Source organism: Ambystoma mexicanum, chromosome 5q, assembly GCF_040938575.1.
Source record: "Ambystoma mexicanum isolate Mex_15411 chromosome 5q, UKY_AmexF1_1, whole genome shotgun sequence".
NCBI lineage: Eukaryota > Metazoa > Chordata > Amphibia > Caudata > Ambystomatidae > Ambystoma > Ambystoma mexicanum.
The window spans coordinates 98044141-98068337 of record NC_090933.1 but is presented as its reverse complement, the minus strand read 5'-3'; the positions used below and the strand labels follow the sequence as shown (position 1 = coordinate 98068337).

Here is a 24197-nt window from a genome sequence, read left to right as displayed (position 1 = left end):
AAAAACTTCTGAAGATAGGTGTTCAACCGGAGACAAGTCTCCAGAAAGGCCCAAAAAATGCTGCCAACTTTCAAAGCGATTGACATCCAGGAGTGATTTCCATCACTCGTTCTTCGTCACCACAAAGAATAATAAGGGACAATGCCATTGTTCGTCCTCTTTGGATTCCTTGCTTGACACACCAGGTACGTTCTACCAAAAAGACTGCCTCAGCGACCGACTAGGAAAGCTTCTGAGAGAAAATGGAGGTCCCTCGAAAGAACCAAAAAAGACTATGGATCACACTGGCCCATCCCAGACCGACAGGGAATCAAGTAAGGCTTTCTCCTGTGCACTCAAAAGCCTGAGTTGGAAGGCCTCAGATGTCTTCTCGAGTGGTGAGGACTGTATCAACTGCAAAGATCACATCAAAGCCAAAGGCTTCAATGACTTCCTCCTCAAAGTTGAAGGGAGCCAACGTCGAGCTTCAAACCCCAGTCAAAGACTGATTTCTTAAAATCCTTTGGGTCCATTTTCGAGGAAGAGGACATCATACCCTTCGGATATGAACCTTTTGATGTCAAACAAATCTCATCTTGAAGACGAGGCTTCATGTTTAAAGGTCGACAGTGGTTTGGATATCTCCCGATAGGTTGAATTTGACACACCAGATGTGCACTCTCACCCAAATGCAGCCTATGAATAAGGTGATTGAGTATTTGGAATGGGGTCGCCATTCAAAGGACATTACCCAAGATGACCTGACAGACATCTTAGACAGAGGCTCTCTTATGGAGCCTTTGCTGCCTTTCCATACAGCACTAAAGAACCTAATTGTGGAAATCTGGCAAAAGCCTCAGCTTATCCAACCACTCCTCCGGATAGGGATGATAAGCAATACAACGCCCTCGCAAAAAGTGTATTTTCTGCTGGAAGAATGGTATTAAGTCATTAACGTATCTTGTGCTCTGGCAAAATACAGCTATACATTGTGGAATGTAGGAAGAAAAGGAGACCTAAGCGTAGCAGAGGCAGCACCAGGGGAAGGTTAGGGGAGGCAAACCTGCATCCAAAATGTCAGGAAGGCCAATTATAGGTTTGGTCCAACCCTTCGAGCCTAAAGCTGCCCAGTTGCACTCAGGCTACAACAACCAATCCCGATCCTTACTAAATTACAAAACCCAAGCACAGACCTTCACTGAAAGTCCTGCTGAGGGAACACAGTATAAACAGCCCCAACCACTCAGTGTGGGTGGATGAGGAAGGTTGTAGTGAGTGGTGGGACTGTGGAGGATTGCAACAGGAGAAGCAATCTGAAGGAGCTGAAGGAGAGGACGAGGTGGGAGGAGTCAGAGGAGGAGGTGGTGGTGGTGGTAACAACAGTGGTTGAAGTGTATGAAAGAAGTAGTGGAAATATGTTCCCTGCTGGCCTGTCCATGCTCCACACAAGCTCCATCACCACGTGCAATACAAACTCCTAAAAAAACGTGCCCGCAGTTTAAGGGAATATTTAGTGCAGTGCACTGAAGTGCATGTTTTAACTTCTTCATACACTTATTTTCAAACAAAACCAGTCTGAACAGTTTCTTTTTAAAATAAAAGTATAGGAACAGTCAAACTTAATTTAAAAAGTAGAGGAGCCCCTCTCCCAACCTCTCAATGCCAATTCTACCCCTGGGCAACATAGGAGAAGGTGGCATTGTCAGAGGAGGAGGTTGTCGTAACAGCATCGAAGTAATAAGAGTCAAGGAGGTGAGCTAATGAGAGGAACAGTTGAGAGTGAGGAGGGCAACATCCTAACACTAACCAGAAAGTAAATGAAGGCACAATGCTTGCCCAAGTGACATGCACAGGCCCACATTTGTTACTTGAGCAACAATAAAGGAAAAAAGGAGTACCCCCAAACCTGCCATGGCCTCCTTCAACTGGATGTAAGGGACAAACCGCCACCCCCCACAAAAACATTGTAAATGTTGATTTTAAGTCCAGATTCTCCAGGAAAATAAGCACATGAAGTCATGCACACTGCATAATGGTGGTGGGGTTATGGTTGTTTAATTAACTGGCAAATTTGTTGGCGTTTGCTGATTTTTGTTTAAACTATAATGACTCATTATGAAATATTCTTTAACGGAAACATTAGATTTTTTTCAGGTAATGAATATTGGGTACAGTGAGCTAAAACGTGGTTTTTGAACCTTCTGAGTTGGAGACATCCCAATGAGCAGTATATTGTGTGGTGTTCCTTCACAGTTGAAGTGTTCCCACATTTTTTATATTTTGAAAGATTTGGGGACTAACCAGTAATCCAGACGTGGACTCGTTGCTCACAGTGTTTAGAGAGACACAGCTTCATCTTACTGAGGCCACCCCACAAGGAAGAAACAAAATGTCTTGACTCATTGCTAAGAGGAGAATTGCCTTGACTTTGTGCTGAACTGTTCTTGTGGATGGGCCGGACTGATATGCAAATGGATAGATCTCCTCTGTGAAAGGTACAGTGATTTAAAATGTGTTTGCACACACTCCTTAGTCGGAACCATCCCATAGAGCAGGCTATTTGGCTTTATTTGTTGTAATTTGAGGAGCTCGCAAGTTTCTGAATATATGTAGTTTTGGTTAAGTTGTCTTTTTAATAGGAAGAGGCAATTCTGAGAGGCTTGTAATGTTCGAAGAGAAGATAGCTTTAAAATGAATGATATTTTAGTGACTGTAAAGGAAGGAATTTTAGTATCATCCCAAGATGTTGCCACCAAAACTGCGACTTATACATTATTGCGCATTTGCGTTGTACCAAAATTCATACTGGTACGGTGGAAATGCTCAGTATAGTACACCGACAAAGGAGACCGGGATTTGCGGGGGTGTCCCCGCTCCCTTTGTTTGCTGTAATGGGAGTCGGGGTTTGGTGTCCCCGCTTCCATTTCATGGAAAGCAGAGGATAAGAGTGAAATAAAATGTATTAAAAAGGGGACCCTGCGGCGCCAGCTCCCACCCACGAAAGTGGGAGCGAACTGGAGTCGCAGGGATAGAGGGGAGTCAGCTGCAGTGTGCCGGGGAAAACCGCCACACGGTAACTAGGGAGTCGGCATTGGGATGCAGGCAAAAGTGATCTATGTGATCACTGTGCCTTGCTGTTTTTTATTCAACATTTTTTTGTACTGCATTTTGGACAGTATAGATGCGAGGATTTTTAGTTAACTGGGACAGATCAAATCTACACTCAACTGATGTAGCAAAAGTTTCTCCTGTGTAAATGTACTCCGTTTTCCAGTGTCAGATCCACAACCTACAATCAACGATTCCTGAGCATGCAATTGAGCGGAAATGCATATCTGTATCAAATTTTAGAAGCTCTTCTAAAGAAGGTCTGTGCCTCAGAACACCACCTGGGTGTTGCACATTGTACACATTCTGCAGGCATCTTAGTATCCTCAACTATTCATTAGGAGAAGTCTTTTACTTACCTGTAACTGTATTTCTCCATCATTGGTATCTTTCATAGATTCAAATGCTTGAATTTTCCCTGTCGTCAGACTGGGAATCCTCTGTAATTTAAATAATTGTATACTTAATTAAACTTTTCCCTATAGGAAAATGCTACAAAGCAAGCCCCAGACTTGTGTAGTCCATCCACCTCCTTTGGTCCTTTTAGACCCTACCCAATGAGGTGGCAGGACTTGGGCACCACCCAGGCAGCCATCTTCATATTTTGAACCGTGTATGCAGACAGGTGAGGACTGATTGAATATGGAGCAGCCACTCCCCAGTGGAGGAAGGCGGGCACATGGAAATCTATGAAAGATACCAACGCTGGAGAAATACATTTACAGGTAAGTAACAAAGACTTCTCCAGCATTGGATCTTTCATAGATCCGCATGCTAATAGAATACCAAGCAGTCAGACGACTATGAACGTTTCAGTGAGCAAAATACACACATATATATATATATATATATATACACACACACACACATCAAATTATATACATATAATTCATGAAATTGGTAATTGTTCCACTAATACGGGTGAATGGCTCAGGACATTCCTGAGTAATAGAAAGTCTAAGATCATTTAGGGAGATGCTTCATCTAACTTGGAGCCTATTATGTGTGGAGTTCCTCAGGGAGCTTGTTTGTCCGCAGCCCTCTTTAATATCTTCTGTCGACCACTGTGCGATTTTTTGGACTCCCTGTTATTACATTTTACTAACCACGCTGACAATACTCTGCTACCTTTTACACTAAGTGGAGAATATACAAAGGACACAGAGCTGATTGCGTCCATATACGAGAAAATGTGCATTTGGATGACTGAAAACGGGCTCTGCCTCAATAGCCAGAAGACTGAACTTCTGATTTCTGGCTCAACCGAAGCAAGAGAAAAGCTAGAAGTGTATTACACTGACCTGTGTATTGATCAACATCTAAAACAAAGTCAATAAATTAAAAACTCTTGGGGTTACCATCGAGGCATCGCTTAATGGATACTGTCAAGTCGCAAGCTTGACAAAAAAGATACAATATTATGTCAGGCTTTTACGCCTGATAAAACCCTTTGTCTCGTTATAAACTGTGCTACTCTAATTAGAGCCTTAGTTATGCCAAGATTGGACTATTGCAACGCCCTGCTGGGCGGAGCAAGTAAATGCTGTATTAAAAGACTGCAGATTCTGCAAAAGAACACCATCAGAATCATTAAAAATGTATCCAAGCGTGAACATATAGTACAGTATAGAAGAGAACTGCATTGGCTCCCTCTGGAAGCTAGAATAGACTTAAAAATTAACACCATGACTCACAAAAGCTTATTTGGTGACGCCCCCAGATACTTGAACACGTATCATTGTTCAAAACTATCAGGAATACTACATCAAAGAACTGCATGCGGTTGATATGCCCCGGATCCTGATGAGTTAAGGGAAAAGAAAAGTCATATCCTGTAAAATTGACCACGGCATGGAATAAACTGCCTGCAAATATACGCTGTGAAAGAAGTCTGCCGGCATTTAAAAAAGCACTAAAGACTTTTATTCTCTCATATCCACTACCAGAGATTCTCCATTATATATCCTTCCATTGCTTTCGATCTACCTTTCTGCGCGCCCTGATGCCTATGGGCTATGGCGCGTTAGAAATAGATAAAAAAATACATTTGTATGTGAAGAATGCATATCGATGAGGCTCGCTCTGCGAAAGTGAGCAGAGCTCAGAACACTCAAGTAGAGACAAAAGAGTATCGGGAAGGAGGGATACAGAAATATTATAAGCATACTTGGGCTGCTCCTACCGTAAGCGAATAGGTGATGAAGCACTGCCCGTCCCACTGCCATTTCACTTCCGATGTCCTCCTCCAGGCATTAATGCCAGGTGAACGTTTGGAGCATGCTCCAAGTGGCTGCACAACATATGTCAGACACTCCTGCTTCGAATGCTGCTCTTGCCTCAGTGGAGTGTGGTGTTGGCAGAGACGGTAGCAGATTGCCTCTCATCTGGTGGCAGTGGTTGATACAGCTCGAGACCCAGCACACCACTGCCTGTTTGGAGATACATCGTCCCTTGCTGCGTCATGCAAATGCAACGAAAAGCCTTTTGGAGGTTCTGAAGTACTTTGTCTTTTGTATGTAGAATTTTAGTGTTCTAGAAACGTCCAGTGAATGCAGTGTCTGTTCAGCTGCAGTTGTATGATTGCTGAAGAAGGTAGGGAATACTATCCGCTCCGGCAATGTAGACTCAGATAAAACCTTCATGATGAATCTTGGGCGAGGTCGAAGAATGACTTCATCCTTCTGAAAGATGGTAGATAGTGGTTAGACGGAAAGTGCTTGTAGTTCCCCAATGCGTCTGGCTGACATGCTGGCCACTAAAAAGGCTATCTTCCAAAACAGAAATTTCAGGTCACACCTATGAAAAGGCTTGTAGGGCGCACTCATTAGTGCTGCCATAACAGTGTTGGACCTTCTGGAAGGGATGGGTTTCCATTCCCTGGGGAACGTGCGCATCAAACCCTTCAGGAAGGCTTTATCTACTGGGTCATAGACTAGAGACTCTTAATGAGGCATTGTGGCGTAAGCGGAAATGGCTGAAAGGTGAACCTTGATGGATGAAAGAGCTAAACTACTCTGTCAATTGAAGGAGATAGGGTAAGTTCTGCTCAATAGATGCTGAGAATGGGGCTGTGTTCAATCTGGCGCACCACACCTTGAAGTCCTTCCACTTCTTGGCATAAGTCCGCCGCTTGGACGGAGCTCTGGCCACCCTGAGTATGCCCCAGCACACTAAGTCTAGTGTGAGGTCGTGGAATCTTCGCTGCTGAGGAACGAGCCCCTGAGAGATAGACTGGAAGGGGTCATGGTGGAGAAACGTGCTCTTGTGCTGCGATAGATGCGGATGTGGTTGTAGGCGAATGGAATTCTCCTGCAACACTTGTAGAAGTACAGTGGCCCATACTTGACGTGCCCACGCCGGGGCCATCATGATCATGGTGCATGGTTGTTCCTTCATTCTGCAGAGCACACATGGTATTAACAGTGCTGGAGGGAAGCTGTAGAGAAACTCCCCCCCGCACCCCATATAATCCACTGAGAAGGCATCTCCCCCAAGTAGTGTTTCTCCTGGTACCTGGAAGCGAACTGACAGCACTTTCTGTTTTCGAATGTGGCAAACAGGTCTAGGGTTCCCCCACCCGTTGAACAGCTTGATCAGTTCCGATTCTTGGCATTGTAAGAAGTGTTTGCTGAGCTTGTTCGCCAGTATGTTGTCCTTGCCGGGAAGGTATTCTGCCCTCATGTGGATTTTGTGTTTCAACACCCAATTCCAGAGTCTCTGCGCTTCTAGTGACAAGATGTTGGATTTCGTGTGGCCTGTTTGTTCAAATAGTACATTGACGTTGTGCTGTCTATTTGCACTGTCACCACTTGACCAGTGAGAACTGGAGGGAAAGAACTCGGGCCCATCGGATGGCCCGAGTTCCAGCATATTTGAGTGCAGGCAAGATACTTCTTCCGACCACACTCTGCTGGCCTGCAGGTTTCCCAAGTGGGTGCCCCACCCGACAGCGAGGTGTCCATCCTTAGAAGTAGAGTAGAAGTGGGTGCTCGAAACGGCAGGACCTGCAGTAGATTGGTGGCCTTGGCCCACCATCGCAAAGCCCTGTGGAATGTCAGTGTGAGGGGCACGATGTCCTCCCATGATCCCACTCTACTGGGCCCATTGCTTTTCCAGCTTCTCTTGAAGCAGTCTCATCTTCAGTCTGCAATTGGGCACTAGGAAGATACAGGAGAACACCATGCCCGGGAGGGACTTGTATCATCGTATAGTGGAGTTTCCTTCTTGAAACCATGCAACGAGGCCTTGTATCGTCACAACTTTGTCCGGAGATTGACAAAACCTTATATCTCGAGTATACAGCTCTCCGCCCAGGAAGATTGATGTTTGCGCTGGAACGGGAGAGGCCTTGTTCTTGTTGTCAGAAAATTCTAGGTCTTGAAACAGAACTGTGGTCTTTTCCAGGTCTTGAAACAGAACTGTGGTCTTTTCCACTGCCTGCGACCCTGCTCTCAGGGACAGCCCCTTTATGAGCCAGTCATCCAGGTATCGAAAAAAACCCTACTCCCAACCGTCTCAGAAAGGCGGCGACCTGTGCCAAACATTTTGTGAAGACTCTGTGCCGACTTTAGCCTGAAAGAAGAGCACATTGAACTGCAAGTGGTGTTTGCTCACAGAGAACCAAGGGAACTGCCTGTGAGAGGGCTGGATAGGAATATGAAAGTAGCCGTTTTCTAGGTCTAGGGTGTGCAGAAAGTCGCCCTTGTGACCATCTGGAGAGAGGTGGAGAGATGTGATTCTGAACTTGAGGAGGCGGCGCACAAATTTGTTGAGATCCCTTAGAGCCAATATTGGGCACCACTTGCCATTCTGTTTCTTTATTAGGAAGAAGTGCAAATAAAATCCCTTTCTTTTTTGATGGAGTGGGACCCGCTCTATTACAGCTTTTAGCAGTAGTTTGTCAACTTCCGCCCACAACTGTTCCAACAGGTGTATGTTTTTCGATTGAGGTCGTCGCAACGGAGGTCGATGTATGAAGTCTATGATGTGGCCCTCTTGTACCACCTGTAACACCCACCTGTCTGATGTGACAGTGCACCAATGTTGCAGCATTGGGCTATGAGGCCTCCCACTGGGATGCAATGCCAGAGGCACTGTGTCCTGGTGTCCATTTTTTTTGTCCTGGGCTCTGCCCTGGCTGGATCCCCTTTTTCCTCTTTGGGTTTGGTATCTTGTGGAGCTCTGATGATACTTGCCCACTGTTTGATAGGAGCCTGAAAATGACGTCTGTCCTTGAAAAGACCTGTTGTACACTCTGTATCTAGCACTGGAGCCTCAAAAAGAGAGAAAAGGTTGATGCACCTCATCTTTGAGCGGATTGCCTTTGCCTTTTAAGTGGTCATCAATCTTCTTCCCAAATAGATCCTGGCCAGCAAAAGGCAGGTCTAGAATGAGTGCCTGTACCTCTGGTCTAAAGCCAGTGACCTTCATCCAGACCCAACATCACAAGACGCTTAAACCCACAAAGGGTGACATCCACTGAGGTATCCATCATATAGTCTGAGGCACTCTCACCATTCACCATCCAGGACTATGCATTTAGCCTGCTCCTAAAACTTAGGTGGTAGGTGTTTAACCAGTCGTGACTTTTGGAGCCATAGCTCCCTATTTAACCTGGCCATCATAGCCATTGCATTACCAGCCCTACAGCCAATGAAGCAACTGCTGGAACTTTTCGGGCCATTGCCTCTAGTTTGCATTCCTTCTTGTCAGGTGGGGCTGTGAGTGGGGAGGCTGGATTCTGCAGTCTCTTTCTCACTGCAACTGTTACAACAGAGTCGGGCTTCGAGGAGCTGAATTAGGGGCTTTGTAATTTTTCTTTGATCTCACCACCAACACTGGTGCGGAAAGTGGCGTGGCCAAAATCTTCTGCCCCGCTTTCCAAATTGTATCCCGGATCTGGATTGTGGTTACTGTCTGGTGTATTTTATCTTTATGTTCATAGAGGACTGATGTCTTCTCTTGCGAAGCCATTTGGATTTTGAAAATCTGCACAGATTTGGCAACAGTGGAGTGAAACAAGTCTATAATCCGAAGGGGAAGCTCCCCCTGAAGAGTCATGCTTCTTCTGCTTCTCGATGACAATGGTCGTCCTGTTCTGTGTAAGGAGTAACTCGCGGCAACTCAGCCTCCTCCGGCTCGTCCCCATGTGTGTCAGTGTCTGGAAACTCCCTGAAGGGGTCATTTGGTTCCATCGGATCATCCATGGGGTCTTCATGCCATTCAGAGACTGATGGTAGATGGTGATCTGGGCTCTCGGGTGCGTTGTGGTGAGGACCGTGGTGGGGAGGGAGAATGCCTCTGTCTTTGCTGTCTGGGTGACTCACTATAATACAATCGCTGCCTCTGGTGACTGATAACAGACGGTCAAGGGTGTTGAGTGCGGGCTGTGGGGGACCTGCTTCTAGTGCGGCCCACAGGGGGATCTGCTTCGTGATGGTCTACCCTCTCCTTGATTTGGCATAGCAGTAGGTAGTCTGCCTCTTTGTCGCCTCTGAAATTCCTCAATTTTTCGATGCATGGGTTGTATTAGGGCCGGGTCGAAGGTATCCGCTGCCTCTTCCATGACTTGGTGCCAGTGTAGGCTATGTTCTTTAGGCTGTGCTTGCTGTAGCGCCTCCCCTTCTGTATACTCTTCCTGCAGAATCAGGTATGGTAATGCTGTCATTTCTGTTATTGGGGATAGCTGTGCAGTGCCTTCTAAGCTCCCTAACTGTGGAGTTTGTGATTCAAGGACAACTGGCTCCTTCTCCGGGTGAATTAACTGTATAGGAGGCTCGTCGACAATGTCCGCTGCCGTAGATGATGGAGTGTCAGTCAACAGGGCCTTTTTCTGCTGTTTGCCATGGTCCATCGACAGTGTCTGTTGATGCCAGTGTCCTTGTCGACGAATGTTGTTTCGTGGACGAATGCTGCGCCGAGGAGTCTTATGGCAATGAGGTTTTCGTCGAGGAGTCTTGACGACGAGGTTGTGGTTTTCTTGGTCGTTGATGATTTGTCTGTCGATGGGCCATGCATCTTGGACGGAGTGAGGCCACTCGTGGAAGGTGGCAAAGGTTTTGGCATGGACGGTGCCCCGTGGATGAGCGTCCCGCCGATGAAGAGGAAGGTATCATGAATTCCTTCTCTCTGTGATGATCCTCCTTCTGCAGGGCATTGGAGAATTTCTCTGACCCTAGGTTGGTTTTCTCACTCCTTTCCTTCGGTATTGGTAGGTGGAGCCTCAGTCCTATCCACTGATGAAGCTCTCCTCTTTGCAGCTTTCTTCTCAGTCTGCCTGGTTAAAGTGCAAGGCATAGTTTTTGAAGATTCCTCGTCAGAAGACATTTGCCTGCTTTCCAAAAGTAGCAGGAGTCTTCTATGGCTGTCCTCCATAGTCTTTTTAGAGAAGGTCTGGCACATTTTGCAGGACTGTATCTCATGAGGATAGAGGCAATAAATACAATATTTATGAGGGTCTCAAATACAAATAACCCTCTTGCCACATTTGCTGCAGTCTCTGAAGAGGGAGGTTTTTACCTTGGCAGTGTGCATTTCTGGCTCGGCCATGAGGTAACAGGAAGGAAGCCAATAATTCAATGTTTTAGGTGGTAAAGAAAAGTGCCCTGAGCTCAGGTAAACTATGGCCAGTGAAGGCACAATCCCAGCCATGAGAGACTACCTGTAGGTAGAATTAAAGATAGGTTTACAAAGATTAAAGAGCAAAAAGCTCAGAGAGCTCAAGAGCATTCCCCTGTTCAGTTAGACCAAAGTGAAAAATCAGACGATGACTGCATGGGGTGGCGCCTAAGCCCTGCCACCTCATTAGTAAGGGTCTGAAAGGATCAAAGGAGTTGGAGGGACGACGCAAGTGAAGGGCTACACAGGCCCTATGGGGCTTGCTGCGTAGCATTTTCCTATAGGGAAAAGGGTAAGTATAACATTATTGAAATTACTGAGGATTCCCAGTCTGACGATGGCGAATATTCAAGCATGTGAATCTATGAAAGATCCAATTCTGGAGAAGTGAAGGTTCTGTGTTGTGAGTATCATCCACTTACTTTGCACCACCTTAATGTTTGAAAGAGACAGGGTTGGTACAAATACTTAATTAACCGTAATAACTGGCCAACCTTCAACACCAATGTTTCCCATGCACAGAGGTATGACCAGGCAGTTTATTGGTGGCAGGGCTAAGCTAGATTTGCAAAGGGCAGCCCCCTTTCTGCAAGGGTAGGGACCGGTTCAAAATCAATGCTTCTGGAAAGTTTCCCAGAGCTATTCCAATACTATTGAATTTAAGTGCTGTCCACTAACTCATAACAGCAAGAAAATATAAAGCTCTTCTTGGCATTTTTCCAGGTATTACACTCAGGGTTTTTCGGTCCATGTTTGGAAAACCCTCTACTGGAACGTGCTTCTTTGCAAATTGCTAATTTAGCTTTATTTTTTCTTACAACACATTAAACAAGAATGTCCATACCTGTTCCCTTCATGATGTAATCAATTGCTCGGTCATTAATAGCTGCTTCACTCGGTTGAATATCCATAAACGGTTTGTTACCTATTCCCATAGACACCATTTCTTGCATTCTCATTTCTGAAATATAAAAAAGGTTTCATGCAAAAGGTTACACATTAGGAGTAACTACACAATTCTTAGACAGTTCAATCCTTCCTATTATCAAATGTGAGCATAATGAGTTTCCTTGCATCATGTTAAATAAAGCCATTGGTGAATTTTCAGATCACACACTTATGGTTTCTGTTCTTGAATAGTGCAGAGGCTCTTATCTGGTTGGATGCATGGATCAGCTGATTAAAGTAATACATTGTAACGTTCCAAACCCAGTGCCTTTGATTAAGTCACAAGTGTTGATTTTTTTTCATCTATCCATTCAGATAGCTTTCTTAAAACGTATTTGATCTGAAAATGGATGCACTATTCAGCAGATATTCGTGAATAGTTTACTGTATCCTATTTTTTGTCAACTCAACTTTGCACTATCAAAATATTCCAGCAGATCACAGAACATCTTAAAGCTTCATGCACAAAGTATTTGGAGTCAGGCTATCGAGTCTGACTGTTGTGAACAACTTAAAACAAGATACGAATAAGATTAAATGCGGCAGGAAGACTCTCAAAAATAATGGCAACATGTTGTGGAGTGAAACATGGGTGTATGATCGCTGCAATCCTATTTAATCTATATTTGTCGGATATGATGAAAGCATTCATCCTACCTGAAGCAAATCTTTTGAGGGTCAATGGTGTGACTATTGGTTGGCTTGCCTATGCTGATGACCTGCTGTTATTGGATTATACTCCAGCAGGTCTCCAACATATGCTCGACTCCTTGGTCGCTTATTCTACTGATAATGAATTGACCATTAATATAGACAAAAGTAAAATTATGGTATTTACAAAAAAACGTAGATTGAAGAAATATTCATGGAATCTAGCTCTTAAAAAAGTGGAACAAGTGACATCATATAAATATTTAGGAATCATTGTTGATGAAAAGCTGAATTGGGACAAACAATGGTCTGCAATCAAAAATCGTTGTCTTGTGACTGCTTTGAGTGTCTTTATTGGCAGAAATTGTGGCTTTTCAGTTACATCAGTGCTCAATATCTATTTGGCAATAATTAGGTCAATCTTACTATATGCTGTTGAGATATGGGGCCATAACTTTGTCAAACGCATAGTGGTATTTGAATCCAAACTACTGAGAAAAGTATTGCGCCTACCACCAAATCTTAGTGTAGAATATCTGTATCTGGAGTTTGACATCAAAGGTTTCTGGTATGCATATAACTGGCAATGTGTCCTGTCCTATGAGAAGGTGGTCACATTATCCACTGATACGATAATTGTGCCATATGTGAAAGCATATCTTAGTCTAGAAGGCAATGTGCTGATTGGCACTATTGGCACTCTGCAAAGACTACATCTAACATGGCCATTTGGGTGTGCCCCAGGAACCCTGACTATAACAGTCTTAAAAAAGAGATTAAACAAGAAAGTGTATCACTTCTGGCAGGAACAAAATATGATCAATCCTGCATCGAAAGCCAATAGTGGATGGTACTTGGATGAGTACTTGACTAGAAACGTGGACAACACACTGTGCACACCTTGATTTGGACGATCTTATTACATATAGGTTGTATATTTTTATATATATCTAGAGATATTAAACAAAGTAAAGGTGTGGGGGAGAGGTGCTCAGCCTTGGTACCTAGGCTGGAGATAGAGGACAAAAGAGAGTGTTTTCCTATTAGGAAAGCTTCGTCCCCTGCACACTATCTAAAAGGCCAAAGCCTAATGGTGATTAGAGAATCGTTAAAGATGGAAAGTCTTTTAAAGGCATTTTAGATATATATTCAAAATTTCACTAAATAATTCAATTTTGACAACTTGAAGGATAAATTCATAAGCAAGACGATTTATAGTTCATACAAGATGGTAGGCCCAACGCGTTTCGAGTAGCAAGCAACTCTTCATCAGGGGCATTTTTTCTTTTTATGAATAACATTTCTATAAAGAAAAGAAACATTTTAAATTTAAACAATATAATATTTTTAGTCAATAAGCAATTTCGAAAGCAACAATTTCAAAACAAACTCAATTCAAGGACATCACTGAGTTACATGTCAACACACAGATCCTGGACTTCAAGTGTACAGTGCATAATTCAAATGGACTTAATTGATTTAGAGTGTCTAACAGCCTTTAGAGTGAAACCGTTATCAAAAATTGACAAAAACTTAAAACTCTTAATTTGAATCAAAACAGATAAATTTTTCATCAAAACAGATACATTTTTTCGTACAACCAGGTTATTACTGGTGCTAAATGCCTGTATATGCCATTCACGGAGAGAATAATTAAATGCTCTAAGTCTTTTTGAACAAAAATGGATAAACTGGAGTTGTCACATAAGGAACAATTAGCGAGTTGTTCTTACCTATTTAAAATAGGCCAAAAAAGATGGAGTGTCTTGTATGGCCATAGATGAAAGTGTTCCTAAGATGATTTCGCAAAGTTTGTTCTTGACCTGTCGTGTCATCTGGTCTAAGAAGCAATATTCAGATAAGGAGAAAGACGGCGTCTTAATGACAAGAATATAGGTATCTGGTTGTCATGTTTATGCATAAGTGAAAACACACTTACAAGTCTTTGGTTGAACAACTGGTCCAATGGTAGAGCTGACTAGTCAAAGGTCACTGGGTATCTTAATCTGGTAAACGGTTAATCGATGAAAACTAATCCAAATCAACAGTTTCCAAGAAGAGTAACCTAAAAAACCAAGGTGGTAGAGGTAAGTAAAGGGGAAACTGGGTATATTTTGGAAAAGCTGTCACGGACCAAGTAAAGGCTATGTGGCCAGAATGGAAATGGTTAGTCTCTTATTATGATTCTACATAAAAGTATTTTGAAGAAGAAAAGCTTTATTCCCCAAAGTACCTGGCATAGAACAGCCTATTAGATTTTGGCCTATTTTAAATAGGTAAGAACAACTAGCTATAATTGTTCCTTATGTGACAACTCTAGTTTATCCATTTTTGTTCAAAAAAACTTAGAGCATTGAATTATTCTCTCCGTGAATAGCATATACAGGCATTTAGCACCAGTAATAACCTGGTTGTACGAAAAAATGTATCTGTTTTGATGAAAAATGTATCTGTTTTGATGAGAAATTAAGAGTTTTAAGTTTTTGTCAATTTTTGATAACGGTTTCACTCTAAAGGCCGTTAGACACTCTAAAACAATGAAGTCCATTTGAATTATGCACTGTACACTTGAAGTCCAGGATCTGTGTGTTGACATGTAACTCAGTGATGTCCTTGAATTGAGGTTGTTTTGAAATTGTTGCTTTCGAAATTGCTTATTGACTAAAAATATTATATTGATTAAATTTAAAATATTTCTTTTCTTTATAGAAATGTTATTTATAAAAAGAAAAAATGCCCCTGATGAAGAGTTGTTTGCTACTCGAAACACGTTGGGCCTACCATCTTGTATGAACAATAAATCATCTTGCTTATGAATTTATCCTTCAAGTTGTCAAAATTTAATTATTTAGTGAAATTTTGATTATATATCTAAAATGCCTTTAAAAGACTTTCCATCTTTAACGATTCTCTAATCACCATTAGGCTTTGGCCTTTTAGATAGTGTGCAGGGGACGAAGCTTTCCTAATAGGAAAACACTCTTGAGTACTTGACTAGAACCAAGCCCCCGAAATATATCGAAGCCTATCCCAGCACAATCACTTTCCATTTTTATTTACTGATGAAATTTAACTTAACGGAGGCATTGAGACGAAAGGTGATAGATTAGGAATTCCATGTGTTTTTAGGAACTGTCGCCTATGTGGTGTTAATGTTATCGAGTCACTTTAGCACCTTATCATGATCTGCGAAAGTTTAAATGATCTTAGAACTATGTATTTTAAATCCTTTAATAATGCAATTGACATGAAAGATATATCTGATCTGTGGATGATTTTTATGAGAGGAAATGATATTGATCTTATTTATTATTTTGTAGTATTTTACCTAAATATTGTGGTGATTCTAAAATGTATTGAATGATGTAATTTGGAAATGTAAATGATTTTAGATATTTGTATTAATGTTGGATGTTTATGTGTTATACAAAGCCTTTTGGCTAGATGTATATCTAATAAATAAATAAAGAAATAAATAAAACAAGATCCCTTATTTGAGAAGAATAATAATACTTTATATTGACAAATGTAACTTGGCCTTGTGTGGGCCTTAAGTTCAATTAGCATACAGGTTTATGAGGCATACATGTCTGCCATTTGCTTACAATGTGAACAACTGATTTGTAAAAAGAAAACATTTAGACCCAAAACGTTTTTACCACTTGATCAGATTTCGTTTTTTGAAATAATTGTTTTATTTCTGTAATGATTTGTAAATCTGCTCTTATTACAAACTTTCCACTGATGGAAGAGTATCTGCTCAAACAAATTATCAGCATGTTGGTGATGATGGAACACGAAAGAAGATATTCACAAAGAGACCACTATTTGCACAAGAAAGAGCAAGGAACAGCAGATATTTTGATAAAGAGTGTAAAGAATTAAACATGTCTACAATAATTTGATCAAGAGACAAAATTCAACATTTTATTTCAGAAAAGGAAATTAAACTAAGAAAGCATGCAGCATGTTAAACACTGTGTAGTTTATTAAATAAAATGCCCTTGTTGAAAAATACATGTACATCGTCAAAACTCTTTTAGAACACAAAATGTGACGAGAGAATGTCACAAAGTAGAACAATTTGAATGTACGGTTCTAAACACCCCAACCAACATAGAAGACAGAAGAACAGATTGAAAAAGCAGGAAGCATCCTGGATACTTTGTTTCCAAAATGGTTACATAATTAAAGGGATCTCTCGAGCTACTTAAGAAATAAATAAATCGCAAGACTGTGGCAATAAAGAGTGAATTGGGGCAAGCTACGTGTCTGGGTTCAGAGAGAAAACCCTGCCCTTCAGCAGCAGTTCAAACTGGTGCATTAAATGTGAAATGTCCAGAACAGCACTATCCACATTTATAAAAGTAAACAAAGTAAATATGCTGGGTGCAAGACAGGTGATATCAAGCTGAAATAAAGTAAAAAGAAAGGAGAGAATTTACATTCATCATACAGTAAATAGGTTAGACGAAGTGATCAAGGCAAGAAGCTTGCTGTGAATTTTACTGACATGTTAGATCAGTGCAGGTTGTTTTAAGAAAAAGTAAAAAAAAAAAAACAACAATTATTTAAACACAGGAACTTGCAGTGAGGCTGCCACTATATTTTTGTTTGCTAGCTTTGAAGACACATGGATCTCTTCCACGGGCAGTACATTATATGAGAAAAGATCAGGCGATCTATAAGCGCAGAAATCTTTTCCAGGTTTGTGCTTCAACAAATCAATTGTGAGCATTTCAGATAAATGTGGAGACTAATACAGAATCTGGTGATAGTTTTAGGCTGTTGAAAGGGGCCCCTAGGGGTCCCTCGCGTTATGGAAACAAGGCAAGTCACCACACACGATAGATACGCCAGACACAAGGTTGTATTCCCAAAGCTAGGGTTTATATCAGTTGGCCAACTCGGTCTCACGCCCCGCAACGTGCATCTCTAGACCTCGAGGGACGCAAGAGAGCGAATTACGTACATCAGTTACATATATACAAAATGCATATCATACAATCAGCTGTGACATGTTTGACACCCCCCTTTATTTGGTTTCTTTGAACTCGGTTTGATGATGGACACTTCCGACGAATATGACACCTTCAAATATCTATTCTAGTAACAATATGCAACCTTGCAAGTGCAGAGACATCTTTTCTTTGTTGAACAGACACAGTGCTTCTGTTCTTGTAAGCGAGCTACATACGGGGGAAGAGTCACATTCCAGACCTTGCTATCTATGAGGTGCTATTCGTGTCCTGGAAGCTGACACCCTCTACAGGGCTCGGAAAAGGGGGGCCGTAAGAAGAGCATAATTCAAGCCTTTAGCTGCTTTATTCTAACACATTCTACCATATAACGAGACTGGCTGCCAGCTGTGAAATGATTAAATGCCCTGCGGCTCTGCTTCAATGCTACATTCGGGAGGGAGCCGGGCATTCCTCCCCGCAGCTGCCTACGTTGTGTTTGAACGAACTCTTATTAGCCTCACGGCCTTGCAGCCTTTTCCTTTCACGTTCAGACAACAATGTTAACAGTCGAGCAGTGTAAGCAGAAAATGTGCTGCGAAGCAATTTGAACAGAAAGCAATGAGCAATCATTCGAAAACAAAATGGTGATCCTTGTTACATCAAAATGGCCGTTCATTGGTAAAACTCGGAAACCTGTATTTCTATCGTTTCGTACATGAGACGGTTGGCCTTCGGCCACCAAAATACGTTTGCCGTCAATCATGAGAGGTATCCATTTTTCTAGACCGACACTGTGGAAACTCTAAAAGTGAGTGACTAGTCAATCAGGCCAGAAAATCTTATTTTGACACCACAAATCTGTGTTCAATGTTCTGCATAATGTGGCCATGGATTGAAATGACCAAGTACCAGCCTTTCAGAAATAAACATCTATGAGTAACCCAATAACTACTTTAGCCAACAATTAATTTTGTTTTAATTTCTTCACAGTCTATCTGAAGAGTCAATTTAGACTCAGAACAGGTCATGTACACGGAAAAAGCTTTTTACAGGGTCTGATTTCCTTGTTAAACTAAGAGTATCTCCATCCAGACAGTGAAACAATCTGTTAGCCATAAGCGCACACGTTTTAGGAATAAAAGCAAGTAAAGACATTTAGCATTTATACAAGAACTACAAAACTGAAATAGATCTAATCTCATTTGTTTAATAAACAGTGCATACTGAGACTGTATATAATAGAGCGTTTTGGATTCTTGTTAACACTTTCAATTAATGATTTCTATCTTTACACTGCATAAAAGCTTGTTTTATTGATCAATTTCTTAGCTCGATGTGATTTTATTTAATGTATCTATGTGCTGTACTCCAGGCTGGTCCACATATTTGAGATTAATAAGAATTGAAAAAATACCTTAGGAGTGACAGACTAATGAATATTGAATGATTTATATATACAAATAATCATCTCTGGCAGCTCACTGACCAAATCAACTGATGGAGGTATTAAGAGGCACTTTGCTTACTGAGAATAAAAGTTCTACCTTTTCAGAAATGTGAGCTCTTATTAGGCGTCAAATCAGTGAATGCATCAGAGAGGGCCCAATTTGCGATTTTGTCTATTTACTTGACCCCCCAAAACACAGCACAAATATGGAGGCAATTTGTATGAAGCAGGATTATCAGAAACTGAAAGGATGGGTGAAGCAGATGATGGGTTTAAAAATGTACCTTTATCACCGTAACAGAAAATCAAGTTCCTCTGGAAGGATGAGTAACCAGTCCCCTATGCAAAACTAAGGGTGCAAAATCCAAGTCTTTTCTGCTCACGCAGGGTTATCGGAATAGGTCTTTACACTTCAGAGGACACAGGGTAACCTTGCTAGTCAACAGCGAGGAGGCCGAGCATAAGGACAGAAGGTTCATGCTAGCAGAACACTAAATCCATTACTATTATTGTTAGTATCTGGCGTGAAAGCCTATTACAACCCAGAGCTTTCCATATGTAGCCTTAGGCTACATGTCCCAGCAAAATACAACTCTGTTTTCCTTTGTTTTCAACATTGAACAGCTGCTGATTGGCAAAAGGGGACTCAATACTTTCAATTCAGCCACCATTCGTTTTACAAAACTGAACCTGACACCTCATTCTATAAGTTGTCTTGTTTTTAAAGGAATTGTGCAGATTATCTGTGGAGCTAAAATGGGCAATTATATGTTAATAAACTAGGCAGCTGCTGGCAATTCCGTAGAGCACTTATTTCATGACCACGATGCAACCGTTCACAGGTTAATGCTGGAAGATAAAATGCTAGCCCTTGATTTCCACGAATGGGGAGCAACCTTGAGGGCATACTGCAAGGCCATTTCATGTTGAAACTAGAGACTTGCAATAAGAGGATGAAGCCTGAACTGGGAGGATAGCTCTCATCAAGGTGGGGCCAAGGTATTAGGTGAAGCACATATCTTGCAATTATGGCAGCGTCTTAAAAAACAAACTACAAGCCACTCCCAATCAGTACAACAGAACCCATCAGAGTAAATTAAGACAAGGCTTCATCTTTATGTTCTTACAATATAGACGAACATGAATACTTCATTAGAAGCCAGTGGTGTTTTTTGAATCAAGATATTACCTGTTAAGAGCTATGTCCGAATGAGACATGAACAAACATCAGATTGGAAGGATCAGACAAAGCTAAAATTCCACTGCATAACATGTTAAGAAATGCCTGCATCTCATCAATTGGAAGAGCTCACAAGGGCATCCCAATACCTCTGGTATATGGCCCAAACCACTACATGGTCTTTGGACAGTCCCTCTTCCAGACATGACCCAGTTTTGGAATGCACCCCAGAGCCCACTCAGGAAACATTTAGATCTTGGTAAATACTGATGGCAAAAAGAAACTAGGAGAGCACACTGGATGGACGGAAGACGAGGACCTGTGGATGTGCAGTGGGAAACAGGTCCTTAATTCCTTGAGACCGGACTTAAATGGTTACTTGGAAGACAAAAGGCAATGTTAGCGTGCCTGCATGCTTTGACACATGGTGCACTGCGTCAAAAGGGCACAGGACTAGACACTTTGGTAGCATCCCTGACTTTAGAGCAGATTAAAGCAATTGCCAGTCCCGGCCAGATAGGTGCAGGCGTACCGTAATGAGATGGAGTCAATAGGAAAGGGGCAACATATTTTAGTTCATTAAGTACAAAATAGATTCATTTTGCTGTATGTATACCTCTGTTCCGCAGGGCTTGTCTCCAAAGGATTTTGCCTATGATCTTAGTCCATACAGCTTTAACCTCAGCTGAACTTGCTTGGAGAATGTAAGTGTCCTGCGATTTACGCCTTCTGAACCAAATCTCAAATCGTAGGCCACTATCTCCCACGGTCTCGGTCATTCCAATTTCAGCAGTCTAGAAGAAAACAGACATGCAACAGATTACACATTTCAGAATGGGGAATTTAAAACTTGTTTGTAATACTTTAGTATTTTATGCAGTACATAACTGCTACTTGCAGCCTGTAAGCGCTGTGACTCATGAATTATGGGCCGTGTTCCTGAGCGAATACACAGACAACAGATAGCTACTGGAAAAGCGTTGCATGATGTGGCATCTTGGACGGCAAAGGATCGGATTTAGTCAAGGGAGGATGACACCAGAAAGGGTGAGAATACACTGAGAATATAGAAGGCCCTTACTGATGCAATGCTTTATAATATGGAAGGCTTCACATTTAAGTGTTTTATGGAAACAGTCATTGTAAAGCTTTGAGGCCTGGGGATCTAGAGTTCCAGCGGTCTAGATCTGACAACAGTCTGCATTATGAAGACTTGAAACTAGACGAGAAGAAACGTCAGAGTACACAAGATTGCCATATTACAATACGGATGTGACAATGGCATTATTTACATTGGCCTAAAAAAGCTGGGAAAAAATTAATTTGCTCCAATTACTTTAGCCGGAAGAAACTGGACTGAAGCTGGTTTGACCTATGATCCGTGGGACATGATCATGAAAACTTGCTTACATGTAGGGTAAGGCTAAAATGACTACTTAGCAGAAAGCCAAGCAATCCCTCCTAAACCCTGGCCAGTGATCGGAGGCCTACATAAGGCTGGCACACTGGGGGGCCCAAAGGTGGTCTGCATCCTCAAAATAATTGAATTCCTGCTCACTTGTTGCATTTCATTTCTACCAACTCGCGTGCATCTAACACAACAGACCAGAAGGACATGTAGACTATTAAAAGGTACATTCAAGGTCACAATTATGTCTAAACAATCTGTGTGCCAACGCACACATGCATGCAATAGAAGAACAAAAGGAACCAATCAAAGTGTTTATGGGATACTGATAAATACAATAAGGTATAAGGGAAAGAGGACAGCTGTGGCACTCCAAATTCCTTTGACATGGCTCAAGAGAGAAATGGAGGAAGAGCTACTTCCAGGGTACAATTCCACAAAATGAATCAGAATCATCAGGGGGAAGCCAAGTGAAGGTAGCCCCCCAACAGCGATGGAATATAACTGCTTGCTTCAAAGTTTCAAACACCCCTGACAGAATAAAAAGGTGTGCTATTCTAGCCAAAGCAGTCTCTTCACGATCACGATCCACATGAGCTTTTATCAACAGTACATTTCTCATTTAATGGATCTAAAACCACAAAACACATCAATTGTGTGTGCTACAGATTCAAATGAGCAACACGTCAGCATATGCAAACTGTTCTTCATAACCTGCGACAGCCATGGAGTCCCAGCTTGGTTGCCATATTAATGGGGGACTCCCCACCACGTTTCAGTCCTTTTGTCCTTTATACCTTCTCAGTGAGAAATCTCACTCATATATTGCTGAGAAGACCTCTCACGCATACCCTTCTATGAAGACATTTTTTTGAGGACTCTAGGTGCATAAAGATGCATTACTGTAATTGCATATCCTTTACTATCCAAACAGGCCAGAAGTTGTGAAGTAAATCTCTCACAGAGGTCAAATTCCATATTATCCCGGAACTTCTTTCTGCATGGGACTGACTCCTATTTCATTGTGCAAACAAGAGATCTTGACTCATCCTGCCCGGGAACTACATGTCCATGCAATGTACAGTATTATGCCTTGTATTACTCTTATGCACCACAGACTCCGCAAACTCATGTTGCTTCTCAGGATTCATCTGGTATATTCATACTGTTTCTGGATAGATGTGCGTCCTTAACTTTGCTCCTTTCTTTTGCACTAGTATACTGATTTCTTGTGTCTGTGTTCACATACAGTTAGGACAATTTTTCTGAGGTCCAACTAAAGGCTTAGTAAAACCATACAACTGAAACAGTACAAACTCCACTCTTAGTATAAGGCTGTACCACCTGCGTATTTGGTACCGTAGATAGAGCAGTCAGGATTATCTTAGTAGAGAAAGAGGGCTGTAGGAAAGTACAAAGAACCTGTAGCATACAAAAGGTTAAAAAAACAACACTTGCATCCAGAAGTATTATAAAAATAAAGGTTTATAAATACAAAAAGGCCAAGGTAATATTGGTGGGTAAGTACTTTGTCAGAGTCAAACGCAATATAAAAAAAAACAATGTTGAAGGTACACAGACCAAAGCCTTAGACCTCGTTCAGAATAACACATTATTTCTAGGCAAGTCAAACCTAATCAAACACATTCATCAAACCCATTTAGAATAGAACACAGATTCAGGGGGGGAGTAAAAACCACTCGTTACTTTTAGATTACATCCAATTCAAGGGTAGTAGACCCTGTCAGTCATGCAGTGACACTCGGTTAAGTAATCACACAGTAAGCCAACCGTGTTACCAGGATACCTTTATGAATATGAAACACAGATTCATGGACAGTATGAACCTATAACTACATTTAGGATAGTGAGTAAGTCCAAATACTGTAAAACTATTACAGTTGCTTTTCAGATCAGTAGAATACAGATTAAGGTAAGCAATAACTCAAACTTATTTTAGGATGGCACAAGGCAGGCCAAGGTTCGTAAACACCACAATACACTAATTAGGAATTGCACACAGCTATTCAAGGTAGGTAAAACCCAAGGAAGATTTATTCTGGACAGGCTATACAGCAGGTCAGGGGAAGCAAGACCCACTTGGAAAACTTATACACTTATATTCTGAAAGAAATAGTTAGGGGAAGCCAACAGCATTACTTTTGGGAAGAGGGGGAACCAATTCACAGGTGAGTAAAATAACCTTGTATATAACTTTTAGGAATGGCAGAACACTAATAAGAACTTTTGTAACTGCTAATATTTCAGAGGGACAGTCACCAAACCAACTATTACAAGTAAGTTACTTTCAACACTATAATTCTAGGCAAGAGTGTTTTCAGCAGCAGGAGGGGGTCACTAGTGCTCTAGTGGCCGACAGGTCAGGATAGGCACAGATGTAGGAAAAGTAAAGGTTTCTTTAGGAAAGCTCTTCAAAACAAGTAGGTATTTCACTTTAGAGTTGTAGAAAGGTTCCACCGACTTCGGGGAAGACCCCTACAGGGATTCCAGAATTGGGCCTGGGCGACCTGAATGAGAGAACTCCCAATCACATGAATCACCCCAGAAGCTTCACAGGAATCACACAAAGCTTAGGGTAGGTAATTCCCCAGCCAACACAGTACATCAGCAGAGAAGAGGAGTTTGCAGCAGGAAGTCTTCAGAATCTGCAGCTGAATACCCAATCCTTGAATTCCTTGTTGTAGTGACTGGAGAAAGGACACTAGAAGAGAATCTGCAGCGGTCGGATTCTCATCGACACTCTGGTGAGGGAACTTCAAGGACTCATATCAAGTCTCTGCAGGTCCAACAGGAAGCCACCAAAGTTTCAGCGAGATTTAGAGGAACGTGCACTGCGCAATGGCTCAAGGTCCCAGGTTATTGGTGTATTGCTCCCCA

General features: G+C 41.9%; 1 protein-coding gene across 4 annotated transcripts in view; it reads right to left on the bottom strand.

Moving 5' to 3' along the window:
* The window catches only part of PLEKHG4B (pleckstrin homology and RhoGEF domain containing G4B), a 646071-nt gene that overhangs the window by 32986 nt on the left and 588888 nt on the right, over positions 1-24197 (bottom strand). For all 4 annotated transcript variants that reach the window (XM_069620594.1, XM_069620595.1, XM_069620596.1 and 1 more), the window contains 2 exons: positions 20508-20685; positions 11549-11665 (listed from right to left, as the gene is read on the bottom strand). In XM_069620594.1, the coding sequence (XP_069476695.1) occupies positions 11549-11665; positions 20508-20685 (295 nt within the window). The remainder of the gene's footprint in view (positions 1-11548; positions 11666-20507; positions 20686-24197) is intronic.